Consider the following 19767-nt stretch of genomic DNA (forward strand, 5'->3'; position numbering starts at 1 on the left):
CTCAGTTCAATTCAACCAGCTTCCATAGAGCTGCGCTTTGGCAGGAAGCACTCACAGTCTCAAGGAATGGGGAAAGCATTTCCCATCCATGGCGCCTCAATTGTACTTTTAAAGCACCTTGGCATGGAAGAGAATCTTTCCTGAGACTCTGTGAAAGTCTAAATACATGATTGTAAATTGCTTCCCTTTGTCAACACCCTTGATTCCCATTTTGGAAATGAGTTCCAGGTGATGGATAAATGGATGATTATTTGACAGGTATGGGGCTCATGGAAAGTGAGGGTGGAGGGGTGGTGAGGAATGAGAACCAGTGCCCATCTGTTGGATTTGCAGTTTCATTAAGTGTGGTAGGGAAAGGGGTTGGCATCTCAGCCATTCTAGGCTGGCCTGGAACTGAGATTTAAAAGATGCCCAGAAGCCCCTAGTGTGAAAAGAAAGCCAGAATCCCCTCCGCCCCACACCTGTTGTTTTTTTTCGGAGTGTTGGGCCTTTTTAAATTTTATGGCTATTCTCCGTTTCTGTTTCCACCCGCTCTACACATCTATCCCTCCCCATGCCATTCTTCTATAAATTAGTAGGTTGATTTCTCTCTGGTAATGAATCTTTCAATAAAACTCGAAGTAGCATTGTATTTAAAAAATATTTTAATATTTAAACCAAAACCTGAAAATAACATAAATATTACAATAAATGGCAAAGTTAGATAAATTATGGCAGATCCATAGTCTGGAGTACTGTGTAGACAATAAAATAACGCTATGGAGAAATAGTAAATGCCATGGAAAAATTTACAGTATGTTGTTAAGGCCATGAAACACGAGAAAAAGGCCATGAAACACGAGAGAGAGAGAGAGAGAGAGAGAGAGAGAGAGAGAGAGATCTGTTAGGAGTATGTACTATTGGTAATTTTTTTGTTCTTTTTCTTGTCGCTTTTTTGTGTTTTCCAAGATTTCCAAAATTTTTCTTGTTTTTTTTTTTGTGTGTGTGTTTTCCAAGATTTCTGCATTGAATGCTGCAAAGTAAGCTCAGAAGGGTGCATTGTGAAGAATCTGAAAGCGCAAACGGGGATACAAAACACCCGGTTCTTTCAGTCAGCAAATTTTGAGGAAGGCAAAATGCACAGAGTATTGCAGAGGAACTCCAGGAAGATGCTGTTTTTCAAATTTAAAGGGGAGAAGATGGTGTCTATTGGTGGTGAGGACTTAAGTTCCACCACAGAAGACTAAACTCTATTAAAGAATCAATGGGTAACAACTCCGGGGTTTCTGAACATAGGGCTGAATTGATGGAAGTGGTGTTGCAGAATTATTCTAGCCATAACATGATAGATTCGGCTGTAAGCCAGGATTCTCTGTTTGCATATTTGACCTGAGGTAATGAGGACATGGATTAAGCTTGTGGCAATAAAACGAGAAAGGAAGGAACAGAGGGATCTGAGACATGCTACAAGAATCAGAGCTAGAGATTCAATTTGGCTAAATATATGCCAAGTGGTAGGTGAAACCATGTAAAGAGACACTCTTCAAGGAAATGGGTGTTGAGAGAGAATAGCTGACGACTGAGTCTTTGGGGATTCCAATAGAAAATGGGAGAAGGAAAGAAGAGGAACCAGCAAAGGAGACAGAGAATGATGGGTCAGAGAGATAAGAAGAGAAACCTGAGTATGCAATGCCACAAGAGCCAAGGGTAGGACAGTTGCAGGAAGGAGTGGGTGGTTGATGGTTTCAAATTCATCCTCGAGGTCAAAGATGCAAAGGGAGCAGAGACCCCTGAATTTGACTGGGAAGTCACCGGTGAAGTGACTTATGGAAAGCAGTCTTGGCAGAAAGCACTGGACTCTAGAAGGTTCAAGAGGAGGGAGAGGTGGGAAAATGGAGGTAGCGCTTGAATACCACCCACGTGACACAAGTAATGTGTTAGGACTGAGAAGAAGAAGGTCAAACTTTATAATTCCAGTCCTGCTACTTAACCAGTCTGAACCTCAGTTTCCTTTTTGGAAAATGAGAATCTTATTAGCTCATAAGGCTATTTAAATTAGAAAACAAGTTTAAATGATTATTTTTATGTTACAGTAAAGGGGCTTCTTCCTCCTTTCCTCTAAAAAAAAAAAATCCCTAGATATTCTAGGTATGTTTTAACACAGCAGACCCAACATTTTGCACCAGAGACTTGTTTTGTGGAAGACAATTTTTTTCCATGGACACTGGGGAGGGGCAGATAGTTTCGGGATGAAACTGTTTCACTTCAGATCATCAGGCATTAGATTCTCATAAAGAGCATGCAACCTAGATCCGTGGCATGCGCAGTTCACAATACTGTTTGAGCTCCTCTGAGACTCTAATGCCACCGCTGATCTGACAGGAGGTGGAGCTCAGGCGATAATGCTCACTTGCCCTCTGCTCACCTCTTTCTGTGCGGCTGGTCCTAACAGGCCAGGGTTCAGCAGCCTGGGAGGCTGGGGACTCTAGTTTTAACAGATAAGAGAAGTCTTTTTAGCTTAACAGTCGTATCACTAGGTTAGTACTGCTTTGAAAATTCTCTAGCTGTGTTCTCTGGCATTCATCCTGCCAAGTTGCTTTAACAATTCTTTCCTGGGCCCCTCTGAGGTGAGAATATTGAGGCAAGGTGATTAGAAGGGAGCCAGTGTCAGGGTCATGTGGAATGTCTCTGAGGCCTGTTTAGAGGCTGTGAAGCAAGGCTCTTTTTGAGACCCTGGATACAGTTTGATGCCAGCCTCACCTGAACACACAGAAGGCTACAGCCCCTGGGTGGATGGTGGGCTGAAGAACGGTTGGGGAAGAGGCATCGGAAAACCTTCCTTTTTTAACCCATGGCACCTATAGATGGAATGGTCCCTGGACTGCATGGTCTTGAACAGGCAGCATTATTTTCAAGGTGTGCATAAGGTCATACACTTTTCTTTCTTTCTGCTCTCATTTGGCAACTATGGACAACCAGACCTAGCCAGCACTACCTCATTTTTTCTACCCCACCATTTACAAACCAACCCTTTTCCTTTGTGAAGCTCAGTCTGTTTCCAATTTAACATATCTGGCCTCATCTTTGTCTTGGTGCCTTGTTTTCCCCTAAAAAAAGATAGCCTTTGAGAAAAAATGGCTGCCCTATAAGCCATTAGGGCCTAGACCTGTTACCAAGTCTAGAGAGGCACATAGCTGTGTGCTGGCCTAACTGGGAGTAGGGTGAGCATATTCTCTAGAACTGGCACTTTTCAGATCCCGAGACATCTACAGAGTGTATTCAAAGGGTCTTTTTTAATGTGCATGCTACTCTTACTGGAAGAACTTGGTTTCACTTCTGGGAAGATGGCTTCTTTACCCATGGGAAACAGGGTCCCATTATGAATAGGACATTCATGTGCTAAGATGTGTGGACTTCTCAAAAAATGTCATAGAACATCAGAGCAGGGTGCTTCCAAGAAGGCTGTTATATCACTTATATCACCAGAAACCATTCTGGATAACCAGGGAATTCTACTCTGTCTTGGTCTTCTAGCAGGTGCCTGAGCACTCAGTCACCAAATTCAGCCTGAGCATCTTCTGAATGAGATGCTCTCCTCCGACAAGGTGGGAGGGGGGTGAGAAGCGTGGCAGGGGGGAAAACGAAAGAAATGAGGACTAAAAAGATAGGTCTGAGTCCTCGTATATGGGAGTAACTTCCATAAAATGTGGACAAGGGGTCTCTGCCGCGGAAAGGCGTCTGCCCTCTCCCTTGAGCGCCCCAAGGCAGAGCTGCCTTAGGGGGCCAAATGCTGTATCTGGGCCAAAGCCTGGCCTGCAGGGCAGGTGGCCAGAACTTGGAAGGAATTCTCTTCCGCAGCCCAGGGTCCAGGCTTGGCCCCAGCAAGCCGCCCTGCCAGCCTCTGCCGCCCGGGGCCTCGCGCATTCCGAGCCCCCGCCCCCTCCGCCCGTCTCTCAGCCTCGCCCCCACTCTTGTCCCCTTCTCCTCCCCCCACCAGCTGTCCCCTTTCCCTGGAGCAGCGAGACAGCCAGAGCCTGGGAAGAGGCGGCCGCGGGCCGGAGGGGGCGTGGTGGGGAAGGGAAGGAGGGGCGGGAGTGAGGGAATAAGGAGGCCCCGCGATCGGCGCCCCCAGCCACTGCGAGCCCGCCGGAGAGCTGGGTGCCACCGCCGTTGCCACCGCTGAGCCCTGCCCGCCGGCCGGCCCGCTCGCTAGCTCGCTTCCCCTCGCCCAGGGGGAAAGGTCAGCAGCGCCCTGGAGCCGCCGTGTCACTCCCCGAAAGCCATGAATTGCAGCGAGAGCCAGAGGCTGCGAACCCTTCTGAGCCGCCTGTTGCTCGAGCTGCACCATCGGGGTAACGCCAGCGGCTTGGGCGCAGGCCCTGGCCCCAGCATGGGCATGGGGGTCGTGCCTGACCCTTTCGTGGGCCGCGAAGTGACCAGCGCCAAGGGCGACGACGCCTATCTCTACATCCTGCTCATCATGATCTTCTACGCCTGCTTGGCCGGAGGCCTCATCCTGGCCTACACCCGCTCCCGTAAGCTCGTCGAGGCCAAGGACGAGCCGTCCCAGGCTAGCGCCGAGCACGAATGGGCCCCAGGAGGCGCCCTGGCCGCCGACGCCGAGACTGCCGCGGGCTCCCCGGCCGAGCCTGCCGCCAGCTTGCCCCCGGGGGGCTGCCTGCCCTCGCCCAGGGGGCTGAGCGGGTCTAAAACCACAGCCCCAGGTTGCTGTTTCGCGCCCTCCTCATCTCGCTCATCCCTGGGCGCGCCTCCCGCCTTTCACCCCCTACTCCCTTCCAGGGTTCGCCTCATCTGAGGCCCAAATAATGGTGAGAGGCCAGGAGACCTTGTCTGGAAGGCCCTGGAAGGAGAAGCATCACCTTACCCATTCCTGGCCACTTTCTCCCTCTTCACCCCTGCGCCTCCACCCCTACCCCGCACATCCAACTGCACTAAACTGCCTCTGCTCTCTTGTCTTCAGACAGCCCTGAGAGCAGGCTCCAGCCCTCTGGGAACTGAATCTAACACGTCCAACACTTGGCATTGAACTGAAGCAATGCATTCTATCAGAACTCTGGACCGTCTAACTGGCAGCTGCTCCAGGGGCTGCCAGGGACTGCTCACTCTGCAGAGCCAACGGGCTTGCCAGGCCGACTGCAGCAGCTCCAGCTTCCAGTTGCCTTAGGGACAGAGACAAAGGAAATGAAGAGACTTCAGACATCTTTTCCCTCCTTCTTTCAGCAGGGAGCTAGCAGGACACTAGGAACAGTCTGTGGGATAGAATGAACTTAATGGGGGACGGAAGCCGGAGGAGTGCTCGACGGGGAGGGAAATGATCTATGACTGCAACTGTATGGTTTTCTCGCCTCCCCAGTTTTCATCCCAGTGGTAACTTGCCTGATTTCTGGTAGCTATGCCATCTTTTGCTGAGGGTTACCATTACTGGGTGTATCACCCCCGTACTTCCAAATGCCTCTCTTCTATTGATTGAGTTGTTATTGCAGTGTCTGCTTCATCCGTGGAACTTGAGGCTCAGATGTCCCCTGCTCTGTAACCCTGGGGAATGTCAGAGGCAGGTAATAAAGGTTGTTTAAACAATAACGCAAGACTCTTCTCTCAAAGATTCTAGCCTTAAGACCCAGTACCATATGGAGAAGGAATCCTTTTTCTTTTGCTTTTGGAAATGAAGTTTGGATGTGGGGGTTGGGTGGTTGTGATATTTATACCTATATATCCAGTTCCAATTTGATACATGTGATTCCGTGGGTGAAGAAAATGTTTATACGGCTAAATGGGTTGTTTCTTCAAGTGTTTCAAAAGTTATACCTACTTTATCACTTATCCCTCCTTTTTTCTTATTTCTGAAGCACTTTCAAAGATCACAATGCAGTTTTTCAGGATGCACTTTAAAAAAACCTCTATGACCCATCACTTTCAGCTATTATCAAACCTAATGTTTAGAAGCCACCTTAATAACTGTTTTTATTTTACTTTTTTTGAGACAGAGTCTCTCTGTGTCACCCAGGGTGGAGTACAGTGGCACAATCAAGGCTCACTGAAGCCTCTGCCTCCTGGATTCAAGTGATTCTCCTGCCTCAGCCTCCCAAGTAGCCTCCTTAGTAGCTGGGATTACAGATGTGCCCCACCACGCCCAGTTAATTTTTGTATTTTTAGTAGAGATGGGGGTTTCACCATTTTGGCCAGGAGGGTCTCGAACTCCTGACCTCAAGTGATCCGCCTGCCTCGGCCTCCCAAAGTGCTGGGATTACAGGCGTGAGCCACTGCACCCAGCCAATAACTTTTTTAAAGTGGCTTATTAAAAGACAAGGAAGCCACCAAATAGTGTAAATCTGAAGTCAAAGAGAAAATTCTTGAATTGAGCAATCTTAACCAATGATGGGTAAAGTTAGAGGTATGTGTTGTACTCATCTAGTCTCCTTGTCTCAAGAAGGTTGTCAGAAACTTCCCTGCTTACAGCTGAAATGCCTATAGCTGATGATGGCTGTTTGGGCTTCATCAACCACAAATAAAATCACCTCTTAGAAGTAAGCCAATTTGCTTAAATATAGCTGGGTTCTCTGATAATGATAGCAGGACAAATATATTACCAGTCACTTAAATGCAATGATAACACACAAAGCTCATTCAAGGCATTGGGTCTGACCTTCCAGCCCATCTAGCATTTTATTGGAGCTATTAATAAGTTAAGTGAACTTACTTTTATTTCCAGGATTCACTCCTTGAAGCTATACTGGCCTTGCCCCATTGGCTCTTCTCCAGTCCTCGTTCCAGCCATAAGGTCACTCTTGAAGGTGAGGGCCAGGGATTGGGCAGGAGTCCAAGACGACGACAGAAAGAGAAGGGAAGCTGTATGAGCCATTTCAGCCAGGCAGGGAGGCCTGGGGAGGATGTGGAGGGAGGGCAATGCAGCAATGCTGAGGACATGTGACAGGGCAGTCTTCAGTCCTGTGTTCTAAGTAAAACTGCCATTCATTTATCTGGCATAATGGGGACTCAAGGTTATTAATTTTTAAAACTGAGATGGAGTCTTGCTCTGTAGCCCAGGCTGGAGTGCAGTGTCGCGATCTTGGCTCACTGCAATCTCTGCCTCCCAGGTTCAAGGGATCCTCTTGCCTCAGCTCCCGAGTAGCAGGGCTACAGGCTGCGCCACCACACTGGCTAATTATATATCTATCTATCTATCTATAGATAGATATATATAGATATATATATATTTTTTTAGTAGAGATGGGGATTCATCATGTTGGCCAGGTTGGCCTCAAACTCCTGACCTCAAGTGATCTGCCCACCTCGGCCTCCCAATGTGTTGGGATTACAGGCGTGAGCCACTGCGCCCAGCCTCAAGGTTATTTTGATAATGAAGCATAGTCACTGCTTCAGGTGTTGAAATTTGGTACACATTTGTACCATTTTCCCATAGACATTTAAAATAAAATATTGCCAAAAATAAAAGAAGCTGGGAGAAGTTGGGACAGTGCCCATACTATATATATTAATGTGCCAGCTGTGGAAAACAAATCCCATGGAAAATGTTCCTGCTTTTAAAAACATTTTAACCTTTTTAGGATGACTTAGGGTACCCATGAAGAACATGTAGTGAGAGTAGCTATAGAACCCTACTGGTGAGAAAAGTGACATGGGCTGGGAAGAATGATTTAATTTACTTTCTAGTGGCTTTTTTCAAATACTCTCAGACTTTCAACTGTCTCTCAGATAATGAAGTTTTTCAGAAGTCTGGACACTCAACTTTTACCAGACAGTGGAGGTGTTAACAGCATTGAAGTGATCATATTGTGGTCAGCAAAAGATAGGGAGAAGAAAGAAGAACTGGGTGCTGCTTGGCCAACCCCTGGTTTTGATAATGTATCCCTGAATGGCAACAGCTGACTCTACAAGTTGGGAAAATGTTAGCTTTGTCCTTAATGGGATTTTAAAGATGTTAAACATTCTAATAGAATGATTTTTTTTTTTTACTCCACCAAGCAGTCTATTTTTCCTCTCTGCATAACCAGATCCTCTTTCAATTCAGGTCCGATCTTCACTTCAAAATAATAATGAAGCAAAAGACCTTTGCTTCCTTACTTGTAACTTGAGGCTTTCTCCAAAGAAGAACTAGGAGAATGTTTTGAGTTTCAATGTCTGGAATTACTCATTGACAGTGCGAAAAGAAATGAAAGCTTTTCTTCTATTACAGACACAATTCTGTGTTGTCAATTTTACTTTTCTAGAAGGATATAAGTGGGGTCTTTTGTTTGTTTGTAGTTACCAGCTTCTCTTTTTCAATGTGTCGTTGCTTTTATAAACCCAAGGTCTGCACATAACTTGTATCATCAACAACAATCAAAGGGTCTGGGCTGCTTTCCAAACAATCTTGCCTGCCAGCTAAAGCAAATACACCATGATGTGGAGAGAGCATAGGACCAGAAATCAGGAGAACTTGGGTCCAGCTCAGGCTTTACCAATTAACCAGCTTTGTTTCTCAGAGTGAGCTGCTTAACCTCTCGGTGCCCCAGTGTCTACAGCTGTGGGGATTTGAGGATCAAGTGAGATAATATATGGGAAAAGGCTAGGAGAAGTATAGAAGCTATAGAAGGTATTAAGTTTATACTTTCCTTTTCTTTCTTTGGAGGAGTGCTCTTTGCACTTGGGTGGGAGTAGTGGGAGAAAGAGAAAAGTTTCCATTTTGTAGTTTCTACTGTTAATGCTCAAAGAAGAGGACTGCTGATACTTGGCCACTGGCTCCCACATTTTCAAGCTTATCTACCCCATTCTCAGGATCTTGGCTGACTAGGAAACTACATAACTGTCTCACCATTCTACTCTACTCTCGTTTACCTGTAGGCCCATGGTGCTCTTTAAAAAAAGTATGACAGTAGCACTTTATTTACAATGCTCCACCAGGACTGGAGTCTAGACTTTTGAAGACAGGAGTCCTCAGGGATTGGTAGCGAGCATAAGAGAAAAGAATGAAGGGTAAGAATCAGGGGTGCTGGGCTTCATAAGTGAGGTAGGAGGAACAGTGAACTAGAATGTTCTGTGAAGGTAAGAGAGTATGACTGAGGATCACCAAAGGTGAACAGATTAGATTGGTCAATAGTCAGCCTAGATGAACTTGATCTTTCCATCAAAAATGGCCTTGGGAGGAACTGTTGGATGAGAAGTCACTTTTCAGCCCTTTTGTCCCTACTTAACATAACCTATAGGCTGTCCAGGAAGACAAATAATGTGGTTAAGCCAATTCCTCTTTCGGTGCTAGGCCTCACAGCATGGGACCAGGTGGCCTCAACTAGTCCCCCATCTGCTATGTTTTGAAAGAGGACAGTCGTGGTCAAAGCTGTGGCCTGTGCCTCTTCCTCTGAAGAGAGTGCAGCCAGAGTAGACAGGGAAATACCTCAGATACATTTTTTAAATTGTGGTAAAATACACATTATGTAATATTTACCCACATAGCCATTTTTAAAAGTGTACTGCTCAGTAGTGTTAACTACATAGACATTGTTTTACCACAGTGCCATTTTCAGTCAGAGAAAAAGGAGAACACTTAAATTCCCTTAAATAGAAGTGGCATACTTAATCATTGCTTTAGATGGTACCCCTTCCATGGATATTCACATTTTATAACAGATCACTTAGGATAATGTAAAGGTAAAACCCCAAGAAAGAAACTCCAGTTGTGGGGTTCAGTGGAATATGGAAGAAGATATACCTTGAAATGTTCACAGATGTCAGGCAGAGTACACAGGTGGGTATGCTGGACTTCCCACAGCTTCTCAAGTCACATTCTACTCTCACTGCCAGATGCTCTTGGAACCCTGGGGAGGATGGAGGTGGCCATGAATGACTGGATTGCAGTACAAACTCACTGGATTTCCACACACCTGACTCATAAGATGTCTATTCAAGAAAATACTTCAGGTCCCTAGAAGAACAGGGGATCTACCCTTGGCTCTTTTTAGGATCTAACTGTGATCCAGTAGGGGCTACAGCTCCAGCAGGCCCAGCACAAGAAAGAATGGAGACAAAGGACTTGTAATTTCAATCTTCCTCTTTTAGGACCACTTCTTTAGGGGCAATGTGATTAGGATCAGCTTCTGGAAAAACTATGGGATTGGTATTTATCTCATTTTTCCCCTTCTTGTTCCGAGCTCACTCTTGCTCTCCCTAGTCCCAGTATTCCCAAACTATCTCTTTCCTACTGCTAGGATCTAATGACCTTATTCATTTATACCTAATCTGCTATTCATCTCAGCGATGATGCAAAGAATATATATATATTTTTTTGACGGAAAATTTGTATTTTAATTATTTTTATGTACAGAAAACTCAACAGTGTACATTTAACCCAGCTTAGTGGCAAGTTCTTTAGCCTTTGCCTTTTCGAGCTTGGCGATACGAGCCACGGACTTGGGACCCAGGACATTGCCGCCCCAGTGACGGCGGATCTCATCGTATCTATCGTTGTAATTGGTCCTGATAGCTTCCACCAGCTTAGCCAAAGCACCTTTGTCTTCCGAGTTCACCTGTGTGAAGGCGACAGTGGTGCAGGTCTTCCTGTGGACTAGACGACCCAGTCTGGTCTTCCCCTTGATAATGCAGTAAGGGACTCCCATTTTACGACACAGGGCAGGCAAGAAGACAACCAGCTCGATGGGATCCACGTCGTGTGCAATCACCACCAGCTGAGCTTTCTTGTTCTCCACCAAGGTGGTGACGGTGTTAACTCCTGCTCGAAGGACAGGTGGTCTCTTAGTGGGGACATCCCCTTTGCCAGCAGCTTTCTTCTCGGCCCGGGCCAACAGTCTCTGCTTCTTCTCTTGCTTTGTCTCTGGTCTGTACTTGGGGCCAGCTTAAGCAGCTGAGTAGCTGTTTGGCGGTCCAGGGCTGGGTGAACTGGTTAATAGCAGGAGGCACTTTCAGCCGCTTATAGAGGATGGCTCTCTGACGCTGCAACCTGATATAGCGAGGCCATTCACAAAGCGGGTGAGGTCTCTTTTGGGCTGGATGTCCTGTCCAATGCCAAAATTCTTAGGTCTTTTCTCAAACAGGGGATTCACCACTTTCTTGGCCTCCTGCTTTTTCACGACAGCAGGGGCCAGAGCCACCTTCTTTCCCTTGGCCTTCTTTCCTTTCGGCATCTTGGGCGGCGGGAGGAGAAGAGAATATATTTTTAATGGTGGCTTTCAGACACTGAGTGAGGGAGAGGGGCATGAAAGAGGGCTTGTCCTAGGACACTCAAATATGATATGGGTAAGCTAACTCTGGCAGTCACAACATTGTGATTAGCTTCTCAAGGAAAGGACTTTTTTTTTTTCTTTATCTCCACTGCTTCTAGGGGATTTTGGAAGACTGCAACATTCAGCCTAGGAGGGCATCTTCATTTTCATGTGAGGCTCCTATTGTGGGGGATAAGATGGGGGTGGAGATGGGAGTAATTGGGGCAGATGGAAGGGGAGAGAAGGCCTTGCCCTGCTTCCCAGTTAGCCCTCTGTCCACTGGAAGGCCACCTTAGCAAACACAACACCAAGAGGAATGGCTGAGGGGAATGAGGGAAGAAATACTAGGATGGGTCCCCTGAGGACTGTAAGAATGGAGTTGCCATCATTTTCCTGCAATCTACCTATAAGTCTATACTAAATCAAGGCCAAAGAGAAATGACAAGCCCTGCTTGGAGGTAGCTGCTCTGAAATCAGCTGGGTTAGTCTCCATCCTGTGTACCAAGTATCTGGCACTATCCCATGGAAGTGTGAGCCTCTCCTCTAGCAAGTCCTTGTGGCTGGTACATTCAAGATCCCCCACCTTCTTATTTTTTCCATCTTCCACTAAGGCAGAATACTGTGGTGCATAGGATGCAGGTGCTAGTGCCAGGCTGCATGGGTCCAACTCTATGGTTTTTCACTAACTGGGTGATATCAAGAGAGTTACTTAATCTCCAAACCTCCTTTCCCCCTCTGTAAAGTAGATGTAGTACCTACCTCCCCAGGGTTGCTGTGAAGATTGAGAAGTTAACATAGTGCCTGGCCCAGGGGAAGGGTTCAGTAGCTACCATTCTGTACTTCCCTCTCATCTTGACTTCCAATGCCTCCACTACTATTGCTATTTTTTAGGATGTTCTTCTTCTTCTGGCTCCATTTGTTTCATTTCTTGTCAGCACACAAAATATATTAGGCTTGTTCACCTTAAAAACAACTCTCTTGCCCTTCTTCCTCCTCCAGGTGTTGCCCTAGTCCTCTTTTCCCTTTTTGAGTAAAACTCCTCAAATGAATGGTCTACACTCTGGCTCTGTTTCTCACCTTCCAATCTTGTCTCAATCCATTGCAATACGGTTTTCAGCTCCTCACACCAATGAAACTGCTTTGTCCTGGTCACCAATGACCTACATGTTGCCAAATCTAATGCCCAATTTTCAGTCTTTATTCTTTGTGACTATTTAGCAGCATTTAATGGAGTTGATGACTCTTGTTGAAATTCATCTTTTGACTTCCATAACACTTCAGTCTCCAGGATTGTCTCTTTCTTCACTAGCCCTTTTTCTTCTCAGTCTCTTTTGATGGTGCCTTCTCATCTCCTCAACCTCTCAATGTTGAACCACCCATGACTTCATCCTGGGACCGTCTCTCTTCTCCGTTTTACTCTTTCTCCTTTGATGATGTCAACTAGTCTCAACATGAAAAATATTATCCTCACATGTAAATACAATCTTTACAATTATGACTCCCAAATTTACATAGTTTTTATCCATTGAAACCCCTACTCTTCAGACTTGCATATTTGACTGCCTACATAACATCTCTCCTTGGGTATCTAAACCTATCTCAAAGTTAACACGTCCAAATTAGAGTTTTTGAGTTCCTTTCTCCCAAATTTGCTCTTCTATGTGTGAAAGAAAAAACAATCCCTGACATCTGGGAACTGATGTGACATTACATCTAGGTTTCACTCTTCTTAGAAGCTTGCCTGATGTTCACAGGTAGGCCATGTTATTTTCCTATTGGACATAAGCAATCTCACAGAACACCAGTACCAGATAAGTCCAATAGCAAGACAAGACATGTCTTTGTGACCATAATGAAGTAAGACAAAACAAGATCATTTCATCATGTTATATATGCACAGACAAACATAAGGTTAGCGTGAAACACAAAACACCAAACATCCTCCTTTCCTAGCTAATTTGAGTGAATACTATTGCTCTAGAAATTACACCTTTGGTCTTTCTGTGTAGTCTTTCCTGCTTCTAGATGAGACTTATTAAGATACTTAATTATAGGATTATCCTTATTGATAGCATCCATTTTTGTAAACGGTACTACCACCAACCACCCATTTGCTTATGCCAAAACAGAAGTCAGATTGATTCTGCTCTTTCCCTCATCCTCCCACAGCCAATCTAGGAGCCAAATTCTTTCCATTGTACCTTCAAAAGAAATTCTACATGTAACCACTTCTCAAGATCTCCACTTCTACCACCTTAGTCTATATCCCCATCATTTCTTACCTGAACTAGCCTAACACTTCCTAGTTGGTCTTCCTACCTTTACCATTGCCCCCGACAAGAATCAGTTCTTTATACAACAGTCAGAACAATATTGAAGCATAAAGTAAAACATGTCTCTTCTCTATTTATGTTCTAATCATATGGGTAATTCCAAGGCCCCCCATTGGGTTACCCTTACGATTAGAACATAATCTCAACTCCTTACCATGATCTATAGCCCCTCATGATCTGACCCTAGCCAACCTCTCTAAACCTCACCTCCTGATACTCTTTTCTCCTTGCTTACTAAACTCAAGTGACACTAGTCTTCTTGCTGTTTGTTCCTTGAACACTTCAAGTTCTTTTCTGCCTCAAAGTCTTTGCATGTTGTTTCCACTGCTTGGAATGTTCTTTATTTATATCATCCAATGGCTGTTTCCTTCTCATCATTCAGGACTTAGCTCAATGGCAATTTCTCAGTGGCCTCCCTTCACCATCCTATCTATAGTTGCTCCTTATTCCCACTCCCACCCTATTGTCTATTCCATTGTCCTATATATTTACTTTACAGCAGGAAACAATGTCTAAAATAATCATTTTTATTTACTTACTAGTTTACTGTCAGTCTTTCCCATGTAGTCTATAAGTTCCATGAAGGCAGAGATGTCATGGTCAATTTTTTTATTTTTATATTTTATTTTTCTATGGTCAATTTAAAAAAAAATTTATTTTGATAACTTTTTTGAGGTATAATTGACATGCAAACAGTACATACATTTAAAGTGGATGATCTGATGGGTTTTGACATATGAATATATCTGTGAAAACTCACCAAAATCAAGATAATGAACCTACCTATCACTCCCCAAAATTAGCTTTGTGTCTCCCTCCTGCTGGCCCAGACAATCAATGACCTGGTTTTTGTTGCAATAGATTAATTTGCATTTCCTACAATTTTATACAAATGTAATAATGCAGTATGTACTTCTTTCATTCAGCATACTGATTTTTGAGATTCATCTATATTGTTGCATGTATCAATAGTTCATTTCTTCTTATTCCTGAGTAATTTTAGGTAGGTATCATAGTTTGTTTATGCATTCACCTGTTGAAGATAGATATCTGAGTTTCTAGTTTTTCACAATAATGAATAAAACGTGTATAAACATTTGTGTGCAAGTCTTTGTGTGGGCCTGTGTTAAATACAGGAATTTTGTGTGTATGGTTATTTTCAGCATCCCTCATGCCCAGGCACTTGTATAATATGTATAAAACATATGGTGGTTAAATATGTGTTGAAGGAATATTGATGAACTTCCTTTGCAGCCCAGGTCCATGGACTGTTCCATGGTTCCTGTACCCATCCTACAATCCTTCACTATTCTACCTTTCGTCCCATTCTTGTCTTTCCAATATGCAGCCCTGAATGACCCCTTGAAGGTGGCTGCTTCCACTCTTGGCTTGTTTGAAAAACCCTGCACTGGGTTCTCTGCCAATGTGTGCTCTCTAAGCTGGCTTCTCTGGCTGTTCAACAATCCGTTCATTCCTCGCTTGCTGACTCCCTATCACATTCCCTACAGCAGCTGCTCCAAACTTCCTGCCCTCTCCTCAAGCCCCCAGCCGCATCCCTCCCCTTCATTCTCAGGAGATGATTTCACCTCCTTCATTTCTGAGAAGATTGAGGCCAACTAACAGGAGCTTCTTCAGCTTCTATCTGAGCCATCTCCACACAGCCATCTCAAATGCTTCCGGCTCTGAGGAAGATGTGCTCCTTCACCTTGCCAGAGTTAAGCTCTCCGCCAGTGTGCTTGATCCTAGCCCCAACTTTATGATATTAATAATAACAGCAGCAAAAAATGTACTTAGCTTTTGATATGTGCCACACACTGGGCTAAGCACTGAGGAAACAACTCTGACATTTACTGAAAAATTATATCATTAACATGTATCATTTCTATTTTTTCTAAGCTTAAAAACTCATTAGCTTTTTTGTAAAAGTGCTGTAAATACATAAATACTAAGCACTTTTTGTGTGTTATCTAATTTAATCCTCACAGCAAAACTGTAGGGTAGTACTATTATTTTAACACATAAGGAGAGAGAGGATGAAAACAGGTTAATAACTTACTTTGGGTGATATAGCTAGTAAGTGGTACAGCTAGGATTTGAGCTAAGGTTTAAATCCAGAGCTCTCTTTTCCTCTCTCTCTCTCCTCTCTCTGTCTCTCTCTCTCCTCCTTGAATTTCAGAGAAAATTATCTTAATCCTACTTCTCAGTTCATGGCAAATGATCATCCTTAGTCAAAATATAAAGCAATTACAAAGAAGAAGTCAAATAAAGGGGAAGAGAGTCACACTAAGGAGAAGACATGAAAGATCTTGCCAGACTAAGGAGTTTGGACTTCATGCTGTAGTCAGTGACTCCCAAACTTTAATAAACACTCTCTGGGGTACTTGTTAATAGGGAAGATTCCCAGGCTCCCAACTCAGACCTCCTGGATCAGTACCTTTGGGGGTAGACAAAAGCAGAAGTATAAAAGACCAGTTAGGAGGCTGTGACAGTATTCCAGAGGAGAGATGACAGTCGCCTGGACTATGACAGTGGCAATGGAGGTAGAGAGATATGGTCAGTTTTTGGTTGTTGTTGGTTTTTATTGAGACAGGGTCTCATTCTGTCACCCAGGCTGGAGTACCTTTGGAGTGGCACAATCTTGGCTCACTGCAGCCTCAACCTCCTCATTTTTTATTGTAGTAAAATACACATAACAAAAAAGTGACCATTAGAACCATTTTAAAGTATACAATTCAGTGGCATTTAGTATATTCACATGGTATGCAACCATCACCACTATCAACTCCAAAACATTTTCATCATCCAGATTGGAGAATTTTTAAAGGTAGAATTGGCAGAGTTATGAAACCAGTAAGATGGTGAGTGACAGGGAAGGGTCAAACCCATCAGGGTTTTCTTTTTCTTTCATCCCATACAGAAAGGAAAAGTCTTGGGTTTATTTTTTGTTTTGTTTTGTTTTTGAGATGGGTTCTTACTATGTTGCCCGGGCTGGTCTTGAACTCCTGAGTTGAAGTGATCCTCCCGCCTCAGCCTCCCAAGAAGATGGGTTTACAGGCATGTGTCAGTATGCCTGGTATCATTAGGTTTTGACAGCATGCTGATGAGGATAGTGGTGATATTTGACAGAGATAAGTAATAAAAGGTGGGATAGAAAGAAGGAGACATACAGGCAATTATGGACATGGTGAGTTTTTTAGAGATCTTTGGGAAAAGATATGAAGAAACCAGTTGAAGTGGGCCTGGAGTGTAGGTGAAAGTTAGGGCCTGGGGGCCCAGACTATATAAAAGCAAACACTTGCATGAGGCTTACTATCTGTCAGACCCTGGTTCAAATGCTCTATATACATGATCTCAATGAATCCTCATGTTACGGATGAGCAAACAGAGGCATAGAGAAACTTGCCAAAGTTATTAGCACATGACAGAGGGGTATTGAAATTCAGGCAGCCTGACTTTAGAGTCAGTGCTCATAGCCACTATGTTATGCTGCCTCTCACTGAGGCATTGCATCTTGAATCTAGGAGAGTGGAGGCAAGGTGGAGGGCAGAGCCTTGAGAAAAATCCACGTCTATGGAGAAAGGCATTAGAGAAATCTACTGAAGAGGATAGAGAAGGACAGATAAAAAAGGTAACAGGAAAGAGGAAAAACTGCAGAGAACAAAGGAGAGAAGCATTTCAAGAAAGAGGGAGTATCTGACTCTGAAGACTTGTTGCAACTGAAGGCTGAGAAGGAGACATTTGATTTGCTGATGACTGTCACTGGTCACCTTCCAGATGGCTAGTTAGTGGGGAACAGGGAAAGCCAGAGGGAAAGGGTTAAGCAGTGAGTTGGTGGTAGGAACAGAAAATAGCCAGTGTGATCTATTCTTCCAAGAATGGTGGACATGAAATAAAAGGGAAGGATTATCAATTGATAAATCTTTGGAAGGAATCAGCATGGCATCTTGGATCATGCAGACAGATCAGACTTCCTGTTCTGTCACTTACTTGCTCAGTGACGTTGGGTAAGTGATTTAACTTCTTGGAACCCCAGTTTCCCCATGATGATATTAGGGCCTACCTATCTCAGAGGGTTGGGAAGTGAGATAATGCATGTAAAATACACACAATTAGTTATTGTTATTAGTCACTCAATAAATGCCAATGAATACAGTTCAGTGACTGTGCGTGTCCAGAAAACTCCCAAATCCTGCTTCCTCAGGGTCTCTGAGATCAGTAATAACTGGACTGCTGTCTCCAACTGTTGTCAATAGAAGAAGTCCTCTTGAGGTCACCTCAGGCTGGAGCCAAGTTGTAGGGGTTAAACTCAAAGCACGGCAGCTTAATTTAGATGGCCCTTCAACTTAATGCCTCTCTGTACAGTGAACTGGGTAAACTTGTGTAAATTCCATATGTATTCCATATGTGACTGGGAAGAGAACTCCCTTTAAAGGAGAAATGAATAATCACATCCACTCCCCGACCTGGTTTCTCTAAGCACCTAAGGAAGTAAATAAATGCCTAAAGCTTCTTGGCATTAGATGTTTAAGAAGATTGTCCACTTGTAAGATGGGAAATTCCCTCCCTTTTTCCCTCCTCCTCTACTCTCCTAAACATTACCAAGTTTTTCTTTCAGAATTGGGAATACATTTAAGGATCTTGCAAAACCTCAGAAATCCAGAAGCATTTATTATTAAGGTGGGTATCTCTAAGAGCTGCGGAAAATTTTCTAGAATCTGAATTGAATCCACATAATTCCTTGAAAGTTCATTTTATTTTTTAAAAAGTATCTCTCCTGCCATCTGCTTCTCCACAAACTTTAGTGCATGATGACCCAAAGCCAGGTTTTTGGTTATTTGAGATTTTCAAGTTCAAGATCAAGAGGAATTTATCATAGACATGTTTTTCCAGGTGCTGGTGGTAGGGGAATTCCATCAGAGCTCAAGGCATACAGCAGCGGTCATGAAGTCAATCTGCTGGGGCTGGCAACTAACTTTAGTGCTCACTTTACAGAGCTACAGAGAACAAGTACTGACTGAATGCTCTCTGAGCGACATGTAGGCCCCAGCTCCTAGGAGTTTCTGTCCAAAAGCATCTTACATGAAAAGGGATGTTTTTGCTTCTCCTCTGCATTTTTCCTCTTTATGCTACCCCATTTCTTTATCTCTCTCTTTGTTCTTCTGCTCATTCCCCTTGAGTCTTTGGGTAATCACCCACAATTAAAACCTTCACTGCTCCCTCAGCTGGGTTATCCTCAGAGCTGTTTGCCACTTGGAAAGACCTCTCTTCCATGGCTGAAGTTGCCTGTGTATGTCTGGTGACACTCAGTAGAGTTTTCCTAAGTGGGAGTCTGTTTGAGCAGAGAACTGAATTCAAGCAAAATGTCTGAGAGGGGAGAAGTGGAAACAAGCATTTTCTGCAGCAGAAGCCTGCCACTGAGCCCTGTCAACTGATCAGTATGGAGGCCAGGCTTCAGGGCAAAAAGCCTGCTCTCTTCTATCTATAGAAAAGCCACATTTCTCCACCACGCCCAGACCCCAATCCAAATACAATGTGACAGAGCCTACTTTTAATCTTATTTACTACTATGGGGAGCAGAAAGGCCAATCCAAAGGCTGCTGGGGCCTTGTCCAATATGCACTGGCTACCCTTTGGGAAAGAAGAATTAGTTCTGTCTTTGGATACTGAGTGATGTGTATGGTCCTGAGTGATGTGCACGGTCCTATAAGACTCAAATGCCTTGTGGCCCTTTTAGCTTGTGACTCTGGGTCACATTTATAGGTATACTCAAGTTTCTATACTTCCCCATCCCTCAAGTGCTCTAGGTAGGTAGTTGGTTCCCTCAGAGAGTTCTCTGCTTGTATCTGAGAATCACTCAAAAGGATGCTTCCCATGTGCCTATAAGCTGATCCGTCAGTTGTCACTTACTATCCTTTTTTTTCTTTTCCTCCAGAATCCACTGTCAACCCCAGCTGTTGTGGCTAGGAGATGTCAACATGAGCATACTGGTGTCCATGCCCAGGGATCTATCTGGCACCACATGCTCCTCTGGGAGGCACTGGAGATCTGAGTTACGAACAGAGGCAGGACTAATCATCCTTTTTGTAATTCTTTTCTATACTGGGTTAGTGGAGCCCAAAGCCAGGCTTATATATGCTTGGAGTCTCATCAAGTTGCAAGTGAATTGTCTTATCAGCCTCTGAACCTCAGTGCTCACTGAGAAGCTTACAAAGTCTCTATGT

At 44.2% G+C, this 19767-nt stretch overlaps 1 protein-coding gene and 1 pseudogene across 2 annotated transcripts; one reads left to right on the plus strand and one right to left on the minus strand.

Moving 5' to 3' along the window:
* Nucleotides 1–4119: 4119 nt before the first annotated feature.
* KCNE5 (potassium voltage-gated channel subfamily E regulatory subunit 5) lies at nt 4120–4770 on the plus strand. Its single transcript, XM_033201778.1, is given in 2 exon segments — nt 4120–4628; nt 4631–4770. Coding segments are annotated over 2 exon segments (426 nt in total). The 5' UTR covers nt 4120–4261; the 3' UTR covers nt 4690–4770.
* A 5504-nt stretch (nt 4771–10274) lies between these two features.
* LOC117078267 lies at nt 10275–11161 on the minus strand (annotated as a pseudogene). The gene has a single exon (XR_004434960.1). The product of XR_004434960.1 is annotated as a 60S ribosomal protein L7a-like (transcript).
* Between the last annotated feature and the right edge of the window lie 8606 nt (nt 11162–19767).

Source organism: Trachypithecus francoisi, unplaced genomic scaffold (assembly GCF_009764315.1).
Source record: "Trachypithecus francoisi isolate TF-2019V2 unplaced genomic scaffold, Tfra_2.0 Lachesis_group6, whole genome shotgun sequence".
Classification (NCBI taxonomy): Eukaryota; Metazoa; Chordata; class Mammalia; order Primates; family Cercopithecidae; genus Trachypithecus; species Trachypithecus francoisi.